Source organism: Centroberyx affinis, unplaced genomic scaffold, assembly GCF_046629955.1.
Source record: "Centroberyx affinis isolate AG114_WGS23_722 - 3 ecotype Tasmania unplaced genomic scaffold, CSIRO-AGI_Caff_v1 ptg004175l_1, whole genome shotgun sequence".
NCBI lineage: Eukaryota > Metazoa > Chordata > Actinopteri > Beryciformes > Berycidae > Centroberyx > Centroberyx affinis.
Window position 1 is genome coordinate 1 of NW_027281931.1, and position 17637 is coordinate 17637.

A 17637-nucleotide genomic window follows, 5' to 3' on the forward strand; every position below is an offset into this window, starting at 1 on the left:
GTCACTAAAAACTCACTTCATTTTAAAGTCCCTATAGCAATATTTATTTTATTACTTATATGACTTTTCAACACAATATATGTTAATAACAACACATGAGGTGTTAAAATGTCATTAACATTTGTGTTGAAAAGTAACACAAGAGTGTGTTGTCCCAAAGAAGACAAACAGATAGCCTATGTTAAAACTGACACATTATTTAACTGTTAATTAAGGGTTAGTTAGTGCTTATTAAGCATTAACTAACCCTTATTAAGCATTAACTAACCCTTAACTTAGTGACCCTTATAGTAAAGTGTTACCACTGCAGATAAGGCCACCTGCTAACCAGCTCTGACTTGCTTTCTGGTGCAGTGAGGACAGTTGGCCCCACCTGGCCTCTCTCTTCAGTTGCAACATAGTGGAGCTACTGCAGAAGGGCCAAAGGTTAATGTTTTCCCAGCTATGCACACTGTCAGCCTGATAATCACAGGACTTAACACAGACACCTTTTTCCACACTTTTTCGCTCATTCAGGCACCAAGGTAATAAACACATGACTTGAATAATACTTTATTGTATGGTTTCCTGAAGTCAACAATACAATTCAGAATACAGTTATCTACTATACATACAGTATAAGTGAAATGACTGGTCATGGTATTATGGCCTATTTCTATTCTACCATGTAGGTCTATATAGTCTGGTATTGTATAGCAGCAGGGGTGCTGGCTTTCAGCAGGCTTCCAGGCTGGTGCATGAGGTCTACTATGTAGCGGCAAGGCTGGGGGGAGCACCCAGGGGTGGAGGGGGCCCCTGGGATGATGAGGACCTCGTTCCAAGCCCGGTTGTACTCGCCTCTAACAAGAGTGCAGCTCACTCCAATACGATCAGCCAGACACTACAGGGGTACAGAGCAAAGAGGAGACAGGTCAGGGTATGGTTACTTGGAAACAAGAGATGGATTGAATGAAAGGAGTATAAAGAAGGCAAAAACCAGATAAAGTGAGAAGGAAGGAGAAGAGCACAAGAAAGACAGAAATATGGAAGATAAGAGGGAAGCAGCTTGAAATAGGATGTCACAAAGAGATGCGGGCTGACAGGAGAGAACGTGGGCGAAAAATAAAAGTAAAAGACTGGAAAGGTAAAGGAAGAGATGGAACGGAGGGAAAGAAAGATAGATATAGAGATGTAGAAGAGAATGGCACAGAGTGAAAAGGCGATGATGATGCTTGGATGGTAGTTATTCAGGTCTGCTGTACCTTAAAGAGCATTGCCCTGTGGCAGTAGATCCCCTTCGAGATCCGACCGATGGGAACAACGTTGGAGTGCAGCTCAAACTTGAGCTCGCTGAGGTGGAGCTCCCACGGGAACTCGTGCAACCTGTCCACCTCCACCGCCCCGCCCATGGCTTCGCTCACCAGCCTGACAACCAAACACATGCACATACAAAACCCACAACAGTCCAGGAATCTGTTCAAACTGGCTGGGTTGGATTTAATTGAGTTATCAGTTTGTGTCTATTGTGTATCAGCTTTTAATTTAACACTTTTAGAGAGTTTTGACATCCCTGCATGTTGGTTATGTGTTGCTGTGTGTCAATCAGTCACCTGGCCAAGGCAGCATACTGCTCGCTTTCGTCGCTCAGTGGGAGGATGGATTTGGTGGCCTCAGTAACTAGAACCTTCAGTGAGGCGTCAAACATCATCGCCCACGGCTTTTCATGCTGGGCCTTACTGCCTTCTTCATCTTTATGTTTGTCATCTTCCTTCCACTTCCATTTACTGTACAGAGAGACAAAGGGTCGTTGACTTATAAAAGGGGGGTATCTTTAGTAATTTTACAATATTGATACTGGTTTCTACTTCAGATTCAATACCGATTATGAAGCAATTTTGACACCTTTCATTGTTGAAATTATATTTCACTATACAATACATTTTCTGTGTAACATTTGTGTATAAATTGAATATAAACCAGGCCATACTCCATTGATTTTCTCACTAAAAATGAAAAACTGAGATCCAATTCTAAGAATCCTAGATTTTGAAGCTTTGAAATACCCGCTGATGCCTTAAAATTGATATTGATGCCAACAATAAGTATGATAAGTATTGTTTTTTGGCACCCAAGATACTTATATTGACATTTGTGAAAGTGGGGAACTGTGGTGACAAAGGAAGCATGTGCTCCCAAAGAGAAAACATTTAGGAGAACAGGAAAGAGAATTATTATTTTGTTTCGATGAAGATGTTGTTCAACTTCCTCGGTAGCATGCTTTTGTTTTCAGAAGCATACTACAGAATCCTGCTGAAGTTCAAGGTGAGCGCTCACAAATGTTACTGTACTTAATATATGAAGACATTCCACTGACTTAGAGAGTCCATACATCGCAATCCCAACCATAATCACTCAATGCCCACAAAAAAATAATTAAACCTAAACCTCATCTTCCTAGCAAATGCATTAACAAGTACAAATTTGAGTACTCACAACTATATTTATACCTGCCTCGCCCCCCCCATACACACACCTTGGTGTCCTGCTGCCTCCCTTGCTGCATACAGAGCTGCTGCGGGTGTCTATGTCAGTAGGGCTGTCCTGCCTCTCCTCTGGTGGATCTGCTGGCACTCTGCAGGGAGCCAGGAGCAGAATGGTTCATGTAATCACACAGCACTATTGTTCTCAGTTTTACTGTTCTGTCTAATCTCTGTTGCTGCTATGTGTGGATCTGTGCATGTGCTTTATTACAGATGGATTGTATTCTAGTGCTAAAATTATTTAAATACAGAAAAGTATATCTCATGTCACATCTTACATTATTTCACCTCATTTTGTGGTAATCACAGCTGACTTGCCTGAAACAACAATTTGCAATACATACAGTTGTTTGTTTTTATTACAATGAAGTGCTTCCATATGCCTGCAACTGCATCATTCCACCCAAAATAGAGGAATACAGTTTATTCTAAAGCATTCAAATGTTTTTGCTGAGAGACTGTAGTGTGTCTGTGTGCACTGTCTCTGTGCTTGCATGTGTGTGTGTGTGTGTGTGTGTGTGTGTGTGTGTGTGAATTTGTATATGTGTGTGGGTGTGATCCTATTGTTCTCATCTGACATGGTCTGGCAGCCTCCAAGAGAGAGCTGCTAGACATGCAGCAAAAGTAGGAACCACAAACACACACACACACACACACACACGCACACACACATACACACACACACACACACACACACAATACCAACATATTGTCACCACCAACACCCCTCACACTATTATCATACAGTTTCCTGAAGAAAAAATATGTCAGCTATAAGGTCCTCGGAGAGTGCAAACCTCTGCCAATGTTGAACAATTCTCCAACCTGCTGTTACACCCAAGCACACCATTCCTATCACTTGAATTTGAAGTCAAATTGATAACTTGACCCTGCAAACAGACAATTATGAATTGGAATCAAGTTTTTATATCTGTTAGTTTCATAGTTATGGCTAAAAAACGATAATCGTCTAATGTCAGAAATCCCAAATCTGGATCACCACCAAAATCTAATCTGTTGTTCCTTTGTTCCGTCGGTCCTACTAATTTAATGGAATTCCATTCATAAGTATTTGAGATATCCTACTGGCAGACTACTGCTGAATGAAAACATTCAGTAACTCTGTGACATTAGATTATGAATGGAAGCCAGTATTTTGTATCCTGGTTGATAATAATATTAGGTTATGGGTTCTGATCCCTGAAATGTTTGTCCAATACAACGCCAAAACAAAAGCACTGTGTGGAAAACAAACACTTCAGTGTTTGATAGAGTGATAATGCAGCTCTAAGAATAACTGTATATCACTGTGACTTTGCATTATGAACAAGAGCCAACAGGGTTGAAACAGGCATTAGGGTGGAGGGGAGGGGGGTCTTTCTTTGGTCAGGAGATATTGGAAAGGAAGAGAAAAAAGAAAAAATGTACAAATCTTAAATCCGCTCCAATGAGAGCCATTTTGGTTGTGCAGGGTTAACGTGGGGTCAAGCCAAGCCACGGATGAGACCACAGATGGATTGCATAACAGGCTGCTTAAGAATGCCTGGGGTGTTGTGTGTGTGTGTGTGTGTGTGTGTGTGAGAGAGTGTGTGTGCTGGATGAGGGAAGGGGGCATGGTGGAAATGGGGTGAAGTGGGGTTCCCTGAGGGGGTACTGCTCTCTTTGGCAAAGTTAATTCATCAAAATGCTGAATCCTTGTGTGAGCATGTGCTTGTGCTCGTGTGTGTGCACTCAACACAACATGGTGTGTATGTGCATGTATTGCGTGTGTATATGTGTGTGTGTCTGTCAGCGTGCATGAGCATCGTGTGTGAGCGTCTTGGTCAGCGTGCATGTGTGTGAATCCTCGGCTGCATCATGTGTGTACGTGTGTGCACTTGCTTGTGGTTGTGTGCGTATGTTCAGAAGTCCACTGGTGTAACACAAAGACTCTTTTGCTCTGAGCGTGTCACCGTCTTAAAGGAATGGGATCGTTTACCCTATGGGGCCTAGCTAACAGGAGGCACACTGAGGGCGAGAGGGGAGAAGAGAGGAAAGGAGAAAAGAAGAAAAGAGGGGCACTGGATTGGAGGAGAGAAGGGGAGGGTTATCGTAGTCTACCAGCCACAACAGTTTGTAAATCTCAAAATGGCGGTTGATCCCCTGCCAGTGTGGCTTGTGGAGAAGGAAAACTTGACAGTCCCAGCCAAAGATTCACCAGCATTTGCCTGGTTGCTGGTGTTAATTTCCCATCCTGCTTGTAGTATAAGAGGCCCAGCTGGGATGAATGGATGTGTAGTACTATAAGTGTTCCTGCACAAATTGTGTATCACCCACTATCATCACACAATAAGTGACATGACAGTGGGTCTACAACTACATAAAATGTCTACCAGCACTGAACAGTTTCTTCCTACCAACAAAGCCAGGGAGTTGCAATTCAAGGTTATACACAGGCTTCAAATCACCCCGGTGAAACGTAATAAGTTTAATCCTTTGCTTTCAAAATACTGTAATAAGTGTAAGATTACTGAAGGTTCTTATTTCCACTGTATTTTTGAATGCCCTCTTATTAATGACTTCTGGGTCAAAGTGTGTAAAGAAATTGATGTTATATTTGAGAAAAAACTGGTCCTTGAACCTATTTTCTGCATTCTGGGAATACATTTAGTAGCATTGAACCTTAGCCCCTCTTCACTGAAGCTGCTTAAGGTGCTTCTTTTTAGTGTGAGGAGATGTGTTCTTCTTCAGTGGATATCAGACTCTGTTCCCACGGTTTCACAATGGATTCGGAGTGTTATGAAACTTATCCCTCTAGAAGCTATAAGCTTCTGGCTCAAGGACAAACCATTTAAGTTTTTTCATATTTGGGACCCCTTTCTGGACTATATTGGAGAGGACGGGGCCCAGGCCCTTCGGAGTGGTCTCTACGGACTAGCATGGACTGAGATCTCGAGGTACATTTCCATGTAGGTCTTAGTGTTTAATATGCCATTATCCCATCATTATGTCTGATTGCCCTTGTTACCTAATTTTATAAACCTTCTGTCTTGGTGTTTTATCTCTGTTTTCTATTATTTATTTTTTTATTTTCTTTTTTTTATTTAAATTTATTTAAATATATATATATATATATATATATTTTGGTTCTTGTGTGTGTGGAGAATGTGGTCGGTGTTGAGGGTAAGTTGGAAAAGAGGGTACATATTTTTATCATGCTTGATCAATTGATGCTTGATTAATTGTCTGTGCCTCTGAAAATCAATATACTTAAAAAAAAAAAAAGAACAGTTTCTTCCCCATACTTTTTTTTTTAGAACTTTGTGTATTTTCAAAACATTTCAAGACCTTTCTTCTACTTTCAGACTTTCCAGACCTGTGTAGGAACCCTCTAGACTGAGCTGAGAAAACCCATCAATCACTGCAACTCCTCATCACAATTTAAAGCATTTTTATCCTTAACAATGTGCAAATCATCAGTGTCCTGCAGGAGGCTTTTCAGGGTTTTTTGGAATTAGCTGACACTGTCTGCAGTAAATGTTTCATAAGTCTCAGACCAAGCTACTATTTCAGATATTGTTATAAAGCATTGTAAGATGCCAAGACTATATTGGCATCAATGAGTACAATAAAAACTTTCTTTCTCAAAATGTTGACTGGTTCTGCAATGCAAAACTCAGGCAGCTTTCTGCAATTCTGGGGATATGAGGTATTTGAAGGACACCGATAATAGGCAAGCCATAATCAGAAATGTACTGTAATTGTCAAATGAAATCTATTATCATTAATGAATGGTTGTGTCTATTGATGTGGTATTGGGATCGTACTCTGCTGCTATGTTGACAGCGATGATGGGCCGGCGCTGGTTGACTGGCTGCTTGGACAACTCCTCTAGAGTCAGAACCTGCTGACCTGCACGAACCTGAGAGAGAGAGAGAGAGAGAGAGAGAGAGAGAGGGAGGATGGTGAAAATCAGTATCTTGGTGTCTGTTGAAGACTTAACACTTGGTCAGTGTTTGTAATATGCAATAAAAGTCAATAGGTAATAATCTATTTTGTGATCACAATGGAGAACAAACCCAACAGATTATTGTTCAAAAAGTCAAGGCTCCAAAAGTGCAAATACTGAGAATGTCCCGAGTTGTAACAAGTTTATGTGGCACGTGTGCTTCTTTTGCACATGAAAATTTAATAGCACACACACAAACACACACACAGACCTGTCCGACGTCATAGAAGCCATCAGTGGTAATGTCTGTGGAGGCCAAACGGCCTGTCAGGCTGTATTTGACAGACAGGTTGAAGTCAAGCAACCTGGCCATGGCCAGCTCACTGAACCTGCTCCTGCGATTCACTGACTGGTTGATTTCCTGAAGCAATTCCAGGGCTCTGAGACACACATGAACACAAGCATATACACAAGCAGACAATAAGACTTATCATATGGATACACACACTGACAAACATGCACTAGATGAGCACAATTACACACAGGGACGCATAACACTATCCTTTACCGCCATCTACTGGCTCTTTGGGAGATTACTCTGTTCCTCTCCTGGCATAAACCCATGTCCTCTGGTTGAAGGACAGTATTTATTAGTAATTCTACATTACATAATCCATCAGACATGGCCTGACTCAGTGAAAGTGAATACAAATTACTTGCTTTTTCTAACACTTGTTGATGCACAGTGGCCATGTATAGTTGGTTGTAACGGTAAAGGTGTTGTTTGGTTAGAACTATAGCATTGTAGCCTGACTTCTAGACAGTGTCTTGTTTCTTGTTTATTTAAATTGATGCCGTTTTCATTCATTGAAATCTATTAAGCTCAAGGCAGGCAACAACAAGGGCAAGACCAGCTACTAGTCTATGATAAGTACTATTCTAAAGGCATAAAACCAATGGTGTAAAAAATACATTTCTAGAGAGATCACCATAAATGTAAAAAGCTCTCCATTGATAAGATTTTAAATGTCATGTGTATCTGTTCTTTGCATCTGACATTAGTGTCTCACCCAAATTTGCACATCTCCACTGCAGTGGGCTCATCGCTGGCACAGACACTGACTGCCCAGCATGCATTGTGACGCACATCCTTGTGATTGGAGCACAGCAAATTGACCAATGGGGCGAGGCCACCTGCGTTTCGTAGCTATACAGGACAGATGGTGAATGTGAGAGGACATATGCATATACACTGTAAAAGTATTCTTGGACAGTTTATAAGAAATCATATAATTAATATTTGTGTAGCTGTGGCTTAAGAACTAAACACAGCTTTCCTATTGTAGCAGTGATTTAAAATTTGATGACTTTTCCATGACTTTCCATAACTAAGTCAGAACGGTTCCATGACCTGAAAGTTTTAGTTCTTGCTGGGTCTTTAGTGCTGTTTTTTCTACAGGGGTGAACTATCCGATTTTCACTGCATTTGGGCTTAATGTGGAGAAAAACAGCTGAAAACAGTCACCAAATTTAATGAAAATGTTAAACAAGTTGTAAAATACATTCTGGTATATTCCTGTAAAGTGACTCATTTGTAAAATTCCCTGGTATTCCCAGAGAATTTATCAAAACCCACAACTTTCCCTGTCTGGAATATACCTTTCAAAATTCCATGAAATTCCAGAAATTGTGTGTTTGTATGTGGATGTTTGTTAGACCTACCTCTGCCCTCGCCTCTGCATTGCAGGCCAGCACTGCCAGGCACAGCGTGGCGTGGACCAGGATGTGTGTGTCCGCAGACTTCAGAGGCTCCACCAGGGCCCGCGCGGCTCCGTGTGACAGGATGCCGCATCGAAGGACTTCCTGTTTGGCCATGTTGGCGAGAGCGGCAGCAGCGTGGGCCACCGTCCCGGGACAGCCGTCATGGAGCTGCTGGACAAGCGTCTCATGGCCTCCTGCCTCATACACCGCACTGGGAGACACAACAGAGACGGATGAGAGGACAACTGTTATTATAGTCTGTCTGTCTGCCTCTCTCTCTCTCTCTCTCTCTCTCTCACTCTCACACATAATGCATACACACACACTCACCTGAAGCCAGATTTACAGTAAATCTACCTAGTTGGATGAACACACACACCGACCACAATCTTGCACATTCACATGCACATACAGCTGTGTGTCATAAATCTACACACGGGACAAGAAAAAACAAAGTCGGACGTGTTTGCAGTATTGACAGAGACAAAGAGAGAGAAAAGGTAAATGAGGAGAGTACTAGGGGAACAGAGATGAAGATTAGTGATAGTGAGGGAATGGTGCAGGATGAGAGGTGAAGGTAAAGGGTAGGGCTGTCTGGAGAATAGAAGGAGATAGTAATATAGAAATATTGAGTCAGACAGCGAGAGAGGTGTGGGGTGCAGGGAAGATTTGTCTGGGGAATAAAATGAGAGAATAAAATGGAGACAGGATGGGAGAGCGGAGGAGCAAAGAGATATTTAATGAGGTAGAACTACAGGGAGACAGTTGAAGGATAGAGGAAGAAACACTGGGTTCCTACATATTTACCACTTCAAAATTACACACTCCTCCAGACTGCAGTTTTAGACATTGCAGGCTTATCACTCATTGTTTTATACATTTAACGATAGGCTAGTAATATGATTAATACTTTGTGGCATACGCATTCTCAGTTAGGAGTAATCAATTTGCAGTGCAGTGATACATTTACAGAATTTGTCAAAACTTTACATTTTGTTTCTTTTCACCTCTACAGACCCAGAAATAATCAAAATTATTTTCAATATTTTTCTAAAAGGAGTATAGGAGACGTGGAGGATGAGTTATTAGATAGGTTAACATCGCCACACTATTGCAAATAATAGTTCATTTAAAGGTTAAGGTCTTTTTAGGGATATATATCTTCATATCCCGCTCACTAATATTCTTTTGCACATGAATAAAAAAAGATTCTTAGTATTATATAATTATTATAGAACCTGAGCATATGCACACTGTGAAAACAAACAGTAATTGGGATTGGGTGTATAAATGGCTCAGTATCCCAGTTAAAATATAATCATTTCTATGATGCATTCTAGAAATAGAGACTGGAGGAGATTTTTTGGTCTATTTTGCAGTCATGTCATCAAAGATCATTGATGAAGGCTGTGTAGCTGGAATATGTTCATTCTGAATACAGAGTAAATACAGTTTATTCATATTGTTTTTCTTGTCTCGGTTTTTCGTGCGTATCCAGTTTACCGTAATGATGTTTAAATGCACATACAAAATACAGAATATCTGACTTATCCCAAAGAATAACAGGATATTGGTATGCATATGAATGTGCTCAGGGACAGAGGTGGAGGCAGAGGGTTGTCAGGTTGTCTGTCACTCACCAGGCATTGAGCTGGTTGCTGTGTGTGAGGTTAGCGAGGGCCTGAGCTGCTGCCTCTCTCAGCGCCCAGCTCTCACTGCTCAGCAACTGCACCACGGCACGGATCCCATCTGAAACACACACACAAAACCCACACACACTCACACTTTGTTATTTGTGGTGGTGGGTGTGTTGGTGGTTGCATGTGTGTGTGTGTGTGTGTGTCTGACCCAGGTCTCTGAAGCTGTCCTTGCTGGCTCGGTGGAGGCTCATGGCGGCCACAGCGTGGCAGGCAGCCGTCTTCACACTGTCACCCTCCGCAGACAGAAGCTCCACCAGAGCCTTCTCCACATCCTGCTCATGGAGCAGCTTACGGTTCTCAGCTACACACACACACACACACACACACACACAGCAACATACACAGAGAAAACACACAGCTACATGAAGTATATTATTATTAAACCTTATGACTATAACACTATTCCAAGGAAAGACACAGAGGGAACTATTCCAAACATATTATCAGAGAGGAAAGACAGAGAGGAAATTTTCTCTCTCTCTCTCTCTGCTTACCGCCCTGAGCCACCTTGGTGATGCATTTGACGGCATTGGACTGGATCTCAGGCATGCTGGGGGCAAGGACAAACTCCATCAGCCTGGTCAGTCCTCCCCCCTGGTGGATCAGCTGGAGACTCTCGCTGTCCCCCACACAGTTAGCCACCACCTGTAAGGCCTCAACATGGAGGTCATTGAAGTCCTGTCAGAGAGAGAGAGAGAGAGAGAGAGAGAGAGAGAGAGAGAGAGAGAGAGAGGGTAGAGGTCGTAGATATTGAATGGGTAAGAAAAGAAACAATGTGAGAGAGAAATAGTAAGGGTGTGGAGAAGGGTAAAGGGTTCCCAAGGAGGCAAAGTATTCAAAAAATTAGGGGAGGCAACCACTTCGAATGCAAAAGGGAAAATATTTATTGCAGCTAACAGTGGCAAGGGCATGAAAATGCACACATAGGCTGCAGAACAGTAAATATAGCTATGTAATACATGCATACTTTAAGATGTATGTTACTAGTGGACACACTCTTACTCAGGCAACAGTCATTGTATTTTTCTGATTCACTTTTATTAACATTAGCAAGCAGAATAAAGGTGTACATGTGCACATTACCACCAGAGCATATACTCTCTCACACACACATTCCACAAGCCCTTCATTTCTAAACACAAACCCACACACAGACACCTGCCTTGTTGCTGAGGAAGTCCATGAGCTTCTCAAAGCCCTGCTCTTCCCTGAAGGTGGTGCATGTGTCTTTATCAGTGGTGACATTCTCCAGGGTTTTTAAAGCCAACTGCTGGATGAGGGGGAAGTCTGACTTCAACAGTTCCAGCAGCGGAGGGATCCCGCCCAGCTCATGTAGCGCCTGGAGACTGGGGTAGTCCTGCACACACAGACAGAGAGTGGGACAGGGGACTAAACAACAGACATCTAGAAGAATCTGACGGCTACGCTTACAACATGATTGCTTCTGTTAAACTAAATCTCACCCACCTTAAGACTTTATCTTATAAAACACCCAAACAATCACACATTTTAATGGATTTTTGAAATACTGACCAAAGCACAGCAGGTAGCAATTTATTTCCAAAATGCATTTTAGCATAAATCATTCCAGAGTACACAAATCTTAAAATGGGCAATGTTTTAACCTATTGAGGAAAATGTAAAAAAAAATATATCCATGAAGAACAGAAGCTGCTTGAAAGCACACAAAAATTACACAACTTTTAGCCTCATTTATAAATAAACAACAAATTGTACACATAATGCAGGCTGTCAGAATTTGAGAGGCAGTCAGACAGAAAGAGTTGCCACTGGCTGGTTCAACTGAAAAAAAAGAGCCTTGAATTGAATTCAAAGTCTTTTTATAATATCTATAAAAGTTCTAACACTGATAGGTATGGAACAGTTTTTATCTCCTCAAATGAAATTACATTCTGTTACAAAGCTATATTAGCCAACGCTGCTTATTAGTTGCTGTTGCATTTGCTGTACAACAACATTATCTTATTCTATCAGGAAGCACTGGAAACTGTTCGGGATTTGGGGATTTAGATTGATGGCTCTGATCCACCTGAACCAGGTTGAAGATGGTCTCCAGTGTGTTCTTCGTGACATCTGGGTCCGAGCTGGACAGCAGCTGGATTAGAGGCGGCAGCCCCTCCTTGTCAAAGATCTGGACCTTACAGACAAAGTCCACTGACAGAGAGGCCAGGCACAGAGTGGCAAACTCATGGACAACTGTATCCTCTGGATTAAGGGAGAATATATGAAAATATATTAATTCATGCAAGGATGAAACACACACAATACAGAACACAGTGCAGACACACATACACACACACACGCTCCATCATTACTGCATGTTGTATACATTACACACTACATCAGGGGTCAGCAGTTCAACCATGGGCCAGTTTTTTCATGATTTTTCATTGGGGGGCCGTTACGCAGGCCTATATGTTTTTTTTATTTATTTATTTTAATTCATTTACGAATTAAATAGATTAAATAGATTTATAACAGTGTTAAGGACTGTGTCTGAGGGGGAATAAATGGCATCAACACACCATGTCTGTTTGACTGCCAACCATTTGTGTTTGAACAAATCTGTTATGGTTATATAGGCTAAAGCTGTGGAATTAAAACAGTTGTTAGAATTCACACATTAAACTTTAATTTCTGGTAGGTTTAATTTCAGCACCATGCACTGTTCAAATAGCAGCCTTAGTTTTATGGTGTGGGGGATAAATGTATAGCTGTAACAAGGTTATATTGCAATAATTGGGATTTACAGGAGCCTTGTGTTTATGTTATCTACAGTAGATTTGTGAAAAAAATATGTAAAAGATTTGATGTAAACTATTATAGTCAAAACTTTCATCAGGGGGCCAAATATTTTTTCTGCAGGGCCGAATTTGGCCCACGGGCCGCTATTTGCCTACCACTGCACTACATAGAGTACACATTAAGGTACATGCACATATGGGAAAAAGGAGTCCCATTTCATTCCCTTAGGTTTATTGCAAGTGATGCACTCAGCAGTCTATTGATCTAACATTCAAACTTGGGATTTACCTTCAAGTGACAGTTTTTCGATGATTGACGGAATGACATCTACTTTTTTCAGAGCATTCTTTACATCACCTTTCAATGAAAACAGAGACAAAGGTAAGTGAAAGTGCCACCTCTGACCTGTTAACCAGCCAATAATCCAGTGAGCCAACCAATCAGCCAGCCACTCAATCTGTTAAATAGCCCAGTCAGTCAGTAAGATAGCAGACTAGGTGATGTTGGTGTCCACAATGGCCAGGATTATGAAAGCATCTAACCAATCTGACACCCATTCAGTCAGACATTCATGCAATTAACAAGTCAGACAATCAGTCATTCAGTAACCTGACAGCGTCATGATGGTGACAGGACTTTTCTCAGTCGGTTGGCCACCATGAAAACAAAGGTAAAGTAAGTGTCGAACCAAACAAACAGCCAGGCAACAAAACAACGATCCGGTCAGCCAGTCCATGAGTCATTTAAAGAGATAGTTTGTCAATCTTGTCAGTCAGGCAGTCAGACAGTTAATAAGTTATACTGTGAGCAAGGAAATCAGTAAGGCAGCCAACCACTCATTAGAATCTGTGTTACCATGGTGACATGTGTTGTCTCACACACCGTTGGTGGCCATGATGCCCAGGGCCATGAAGGCGTTGCGTCTGACCAGCTTGTTGTTGTGAACGATGAGCTGACAGAGAGGCTCCAGTGCTCCGAGCCCCAGCAGAGCCACCTTGTTCTCATCTCCTGACACCAGGGGGAGACAGTGAGCAGGGAATTTAAGCATATCTCAGGACAGACTGTGTGTGTGTGTGTGTGTGTGTGTGTGTGTGTGTGTGTGTGTGTGTGTGTGTGTGTGTGTGCATGTGTGCAAGTGTGTGGACCTGAGTGATTTTCTATAGTGAGCCTAGACCAATATTGCATAGTAGTGGAAAACAGTTTTTCAGATAAAATCAGTTAAGTAGTTTAATTAATTACCATTCTAATGTGATTGGATATAGGATAAAGCAGCAGAGGGGGATTTAAAGAGAGGAGGGGTAGTATCCTACATATTAATATAAATATTAAATAAGGTTTTATTTCAAAATGAGATATTGATCATTTTAAATGTGTGTCAGCTCTTGCTTTATTTTAATGTATGTTTAACAACACCTGGATAGGCTTATGCAGTGCTTTGGAGTGAAACCATTCATTTGTTTAGTATAAATTTCACACTAAAAGTGAGGGAAAGGAAAGTTTCCCCCCTAAATATGAACTAATAACTGGGAGAAAGCGATACAATAACAGTCCCTAATTTTGAGCTCCGGCAGTGTGTTCAAGCATTGTCTCTCTCTAAACACAACCACAATACAATATAGATTTTGTTTTAGCTTGTCAAATTTTGGGTTTATTCATCGATGCTTTGAGGGTTTTACTTGTAGATGGAAAATAAGGTGAAAATAAGGAAATAGAATGGAAGATAGATGGTCAGGCACAAGTAGAAATACAGTGCTTTTCAGCTGCAGGCTTTGGCCAGAAATGAAAAGCAATAAATATACTTAAGGGGTAGTAGTGGTACCTTTGTCTGCAAATTTATAGATTGCTTCACAGGCTTTGAGTAAGACATCCTCCTCTGGGGAGCTCAGCAGCAGCACTACCGTGGCTGGCAATTTGCTCTCAATAGGCAGTGGTTCAAACTGTGGGAAGACAAGAGTTGTGAATGGCTAGCCTACTCATCATTTGGAGGACGATCTGGCTCTGGGATGTGTGTTTTCAGGCTTCGCCATTTGTTTCAGTGTGGAATTTTATCTTTCAGGAACATGTTAATTATTATCAAGGGCTATAGGATCAAAGGGTAAAGATGAACAATTCCTGACCACATCAGTCTCTTACCGTATCCTTGCATGGAGTTTCAGTCTCTCGCTTCGATTTCTTTCCCATTCTGTAGCCTAATGGGAAACTCAATTTTAGCTTTTAGAGTTAGACGTTTCTTAAGGGCATTTATTCAGGCAGCTGACCCGGTCAACTATTCTATGAACTTCAGTCCCAAATACTGCTAACTAAAACAATATCGCTAACCTAAGATAGCTAATATTTAGCCTGCTAGTCAGCTCGGCTAGGCTAGCAAAGGTTATTACAGTGTTTACAAATGACGCTTAGAAACCAAATACAGAAACCTTCACATCACCATTTGAAAAATTCAGTGTCTTACCTATTTTTCCACACTAAGGGGCCAGCTTAAGGTTTTTAATTAGCCTACCAACCAGCCAGAGAAACCAGACTGTAACATTAGTGTTTTGGAAAAGGAGGTTGACATTACGTTGCTAGGCAACAGGTGCCACGTTGGGCTAAATGAGGAGGGGTTGAGCATTTATTTCTTTTAACCTGTTATAATGATGATAAGTAAGCCAGTTTACTGCTAAAATACACGGCCATGCCAGCCTTTAATTTGTGGGTTGGTAATTTACATATTATATAACGGAAATATTTGGCTGGTGGACCTGTTTTGCATACACTGCTGGCTTTGTTAACTGGACAAAGTTTACAAAGTTAACAAAGCTGCCAGCATAATTTGGCAAGACTGACATTGTAGTTAAAGGCCTAGTCAGGACCTGGAACAAACTCGGTGGAACAGATTGCATGGCATAGTACATTACCTTCCTGAGATTGTTTACTGATCGACCAAGAATCCAGTATCTAACTTTTGCAGTAACAGGTAGATGGAGGAGGAAAAAGTGGAATCAAAGGGCGTGTGTGTGTGTGTGTGTGTGTGTGTGTGTGTGTGTGTGTGTGTGTGCGCGCGCGCCTGACTGTGGGTTTCCTGTGCAGGCCATAGGAACTGTATGGGGGGAGCTGTGCTGCTGTGGTCCATCCCTCGGCCCCAGCTTGGCATGAGGAGAGTGAGTCATAAAACAAATGAGTTCCACATCAGCATCAGCACACTGAGGTTTCCTCCTCTTAGAGACGCACTGACACAGCAATGTGCCAATGGAAACAGCACACTCTGCACCAAAAAAAAGCAAATGACCTCTAAAGACATTACCTCTGGTGGTGTGGGACACTGTCACTCTGCTATTCCACGCCTGCCTGCCTGCGAGCCTCAGATTAATCTCAAATAAAGCAAGCCAAGGATGGGGGATGGGGGATGTTCAGGTTTTGCTGCTAATGCATTATTATTATCGAGGCTACAAAATAGGAAAAAGCACAAACACGCGCGCCCACGCAGGCACGCTCACACACACACACACACACACACACACACAGGACCTGAAAATGAAAATGGAAATACAGTAATATAGTGAATATACTCACGCTCACACAAGGAAGCCACCCCCATTCAAGACAATTCAATTGTAAATAAGCCCATTGGGAAATTATAACACATTTGCTACACTATCTAAATTTGTAAATGTAGTGTAAGAAGGCTGCTGTGAGCTATTGAACAGAATGGTAGCATAGGCCGGGTGGAGGGAGGGGGTTGCAGCGAATCAGAGCAGGAGACACCGCAGAGCGCAGGCTGTCACCTCCCCTCCGTCGAGCTGTCAGTTGACAGCCAGCACACACTGAGCCTCCATGCTGCAGACAGAATAGACCAGCTGTAGATTTTACATCTAAATATCTGCCCCTCGGCATTTAAATACGGACCAGGCAAATGAGCATGACAGGCTACATCTCTGTCATCTCTACGGACTGACCACAAACGCGTAGGAGGGGGGCTGAACCGCTTGCTAGCTGCAGCTGCTAATAGTTAGCCTAGCAAGCTCACAGGCTAATATTAGCTAGCTGGTGAACGGAGCCGGTGCTGTTTTGTGCAGTCAGACAGTTAGCTAGCTGGCTAGCTTGCTCGCGAGCGAAGGTCGGAGGGACTATCTGGTAGTCAAGAACATTTTACCTAGCTGCCGTTAACGTTAGCTTGTTAGCCATTCAGCAGCATTGTCGTGTCATTTGAATAATTTATTGTGAGGTCGCATGGTATACTGGATTTCATTTTTACACGGTGCTTCATTTCGTCTTTTTTTCCTGTTTTATACTTTTTAATTTATTTTACCAAAAGCATCGTTGGTGTTAGCTAGCCGGCTGGCTACCTGGCTATGCTAGCGTCAGCTCAGTGAGACTTCACATCGCAGGGGTGCGGAGAGCTCCAGACGAGTCAAGGAAGGAAGAGGTGACTTATGATGTGGGCTGAGGGAAGTGGCGGACTGTTAGGCGAACGCAAGCAGCAGTATTAGCTGAAGAACAGCGTATTTTCTTATACAAGTCCTTCTCAGGGCAGGGCCACAGTGACAGTCAAGCTGTGAGAGACGTTGGACTAAGAAAAAGAATTGGGGCACTTTGAATTGCGAGCTGGCTAAATGAATAGTATCGGTATTCATTGAGACGTGAGCTGGTGGCGACTGCCAGCTTCAAGACAAGGCGCACTGTCAAGATTATCGCAGAGACTGCAATAACCAGCCAATTTACTATTCCTTAAAGATGGCTTCGGCGAGCAGCATTGCCGCATCTATTGCGAGCAAAACGAAGACCAAGAAGAAACACTTCGTTGCTCAGAAAGTGAAGCTCTTCCGTGCCAGCGACCCTCTGCTCAGCGTGCTTATGTGGGGAGTCAACCATTCGGTGAGTCAGTCCATCAGACGTCCATATGACCCAACCAGTTTTGCCCCCTCGACCCTTTCATGTGCTACATCAAGCCTTACTTGCTGTCAGCTACCAGCCTATAGTGTGA

General features: G+C 42.2%; 2 protein-coding genes across 4 annotated transcripts in view; one reads left to right on the plus strand and one right to left on the minus strand.

The window, feature by feature from the left end:
- Window positions 1-673: 673 nt before the first annotated feature.
- Window positions 674-14855, minus strand: armc3 (armadillo repeat containing 3). The gene is made up of 16 exons (XM_071542740.1): window positions 14808-14855; window positions 14494-14611; window positions 13557-13682; window positions 12963-13031; window positions 11959-12134; window positions 11071-11265; window positions 10403-10586; window positions 10057-10209; window positions 9849-9957; window positions 8170-8419; window positions 7518-7654; window positions 6719-6887; window positions 6326-6420; window positions 1590-1790; window positions 1242-1404; window positions 674-880 (listed from the first exon to the last, which is right to left on the minus strand). The coding sequence occupies exons 1-16, from the start codon at window positions 14853-14855 to the stop codon at window positions 674-676; spliced, it is 2400 nt and encodes a 799-aa protein (XP_071398841.1).
- A 1657-nt stretch (window positions 14856-16512) lies between these two features.
- pip4k2aa (phosphatidylinositol-5-phosphate 4-kinase, type II, alpha a) overlaps window positions 16513-17637 on the plus strand; it is a 38027-nt gene continuing 36902 nt past the window's right edge. For all 3 annotated transcript variants that reach the window (XM_071542736.1, XM_071542738.1, XM_071542737.1), the window contains exon 1: window positions 16513-17528. In XM_071542736.1, coding sequence (XP_071398837.1) covers window positions 17388-17528 — 141 coding nt within the window. In that variant the 5' untranslated portion in view covers window positions 16513-17387. The remainder of the gene's footprint in view (window positions 17529-17637) is intronic.

Excerpts from the sequence above, each read along its gene's own strand:
- armc3 (XM_071542740.1), bottom strand. The coding sequence starts at position 14,855 with ATGGGAAAGAAATCGAAGCGAGAGACTGAAACTCCATGCAAGGATACG. Across the intron at positions 13,683-14,493 it reads CTATAAATTTGCAGACAAAG|GAGATGAGAACAAGGTGGCT; the intron begins GTACCACTACTA and ends CCCTGGTGTCAG. Across the intron at positions 12,135-12,962 it reads CGAAAAACTGTCACTTGAAG|AGGATACAGTTGTCCATGAG; the intron begins GTAAATCCCAAG and ends CCCTTAATCCAG.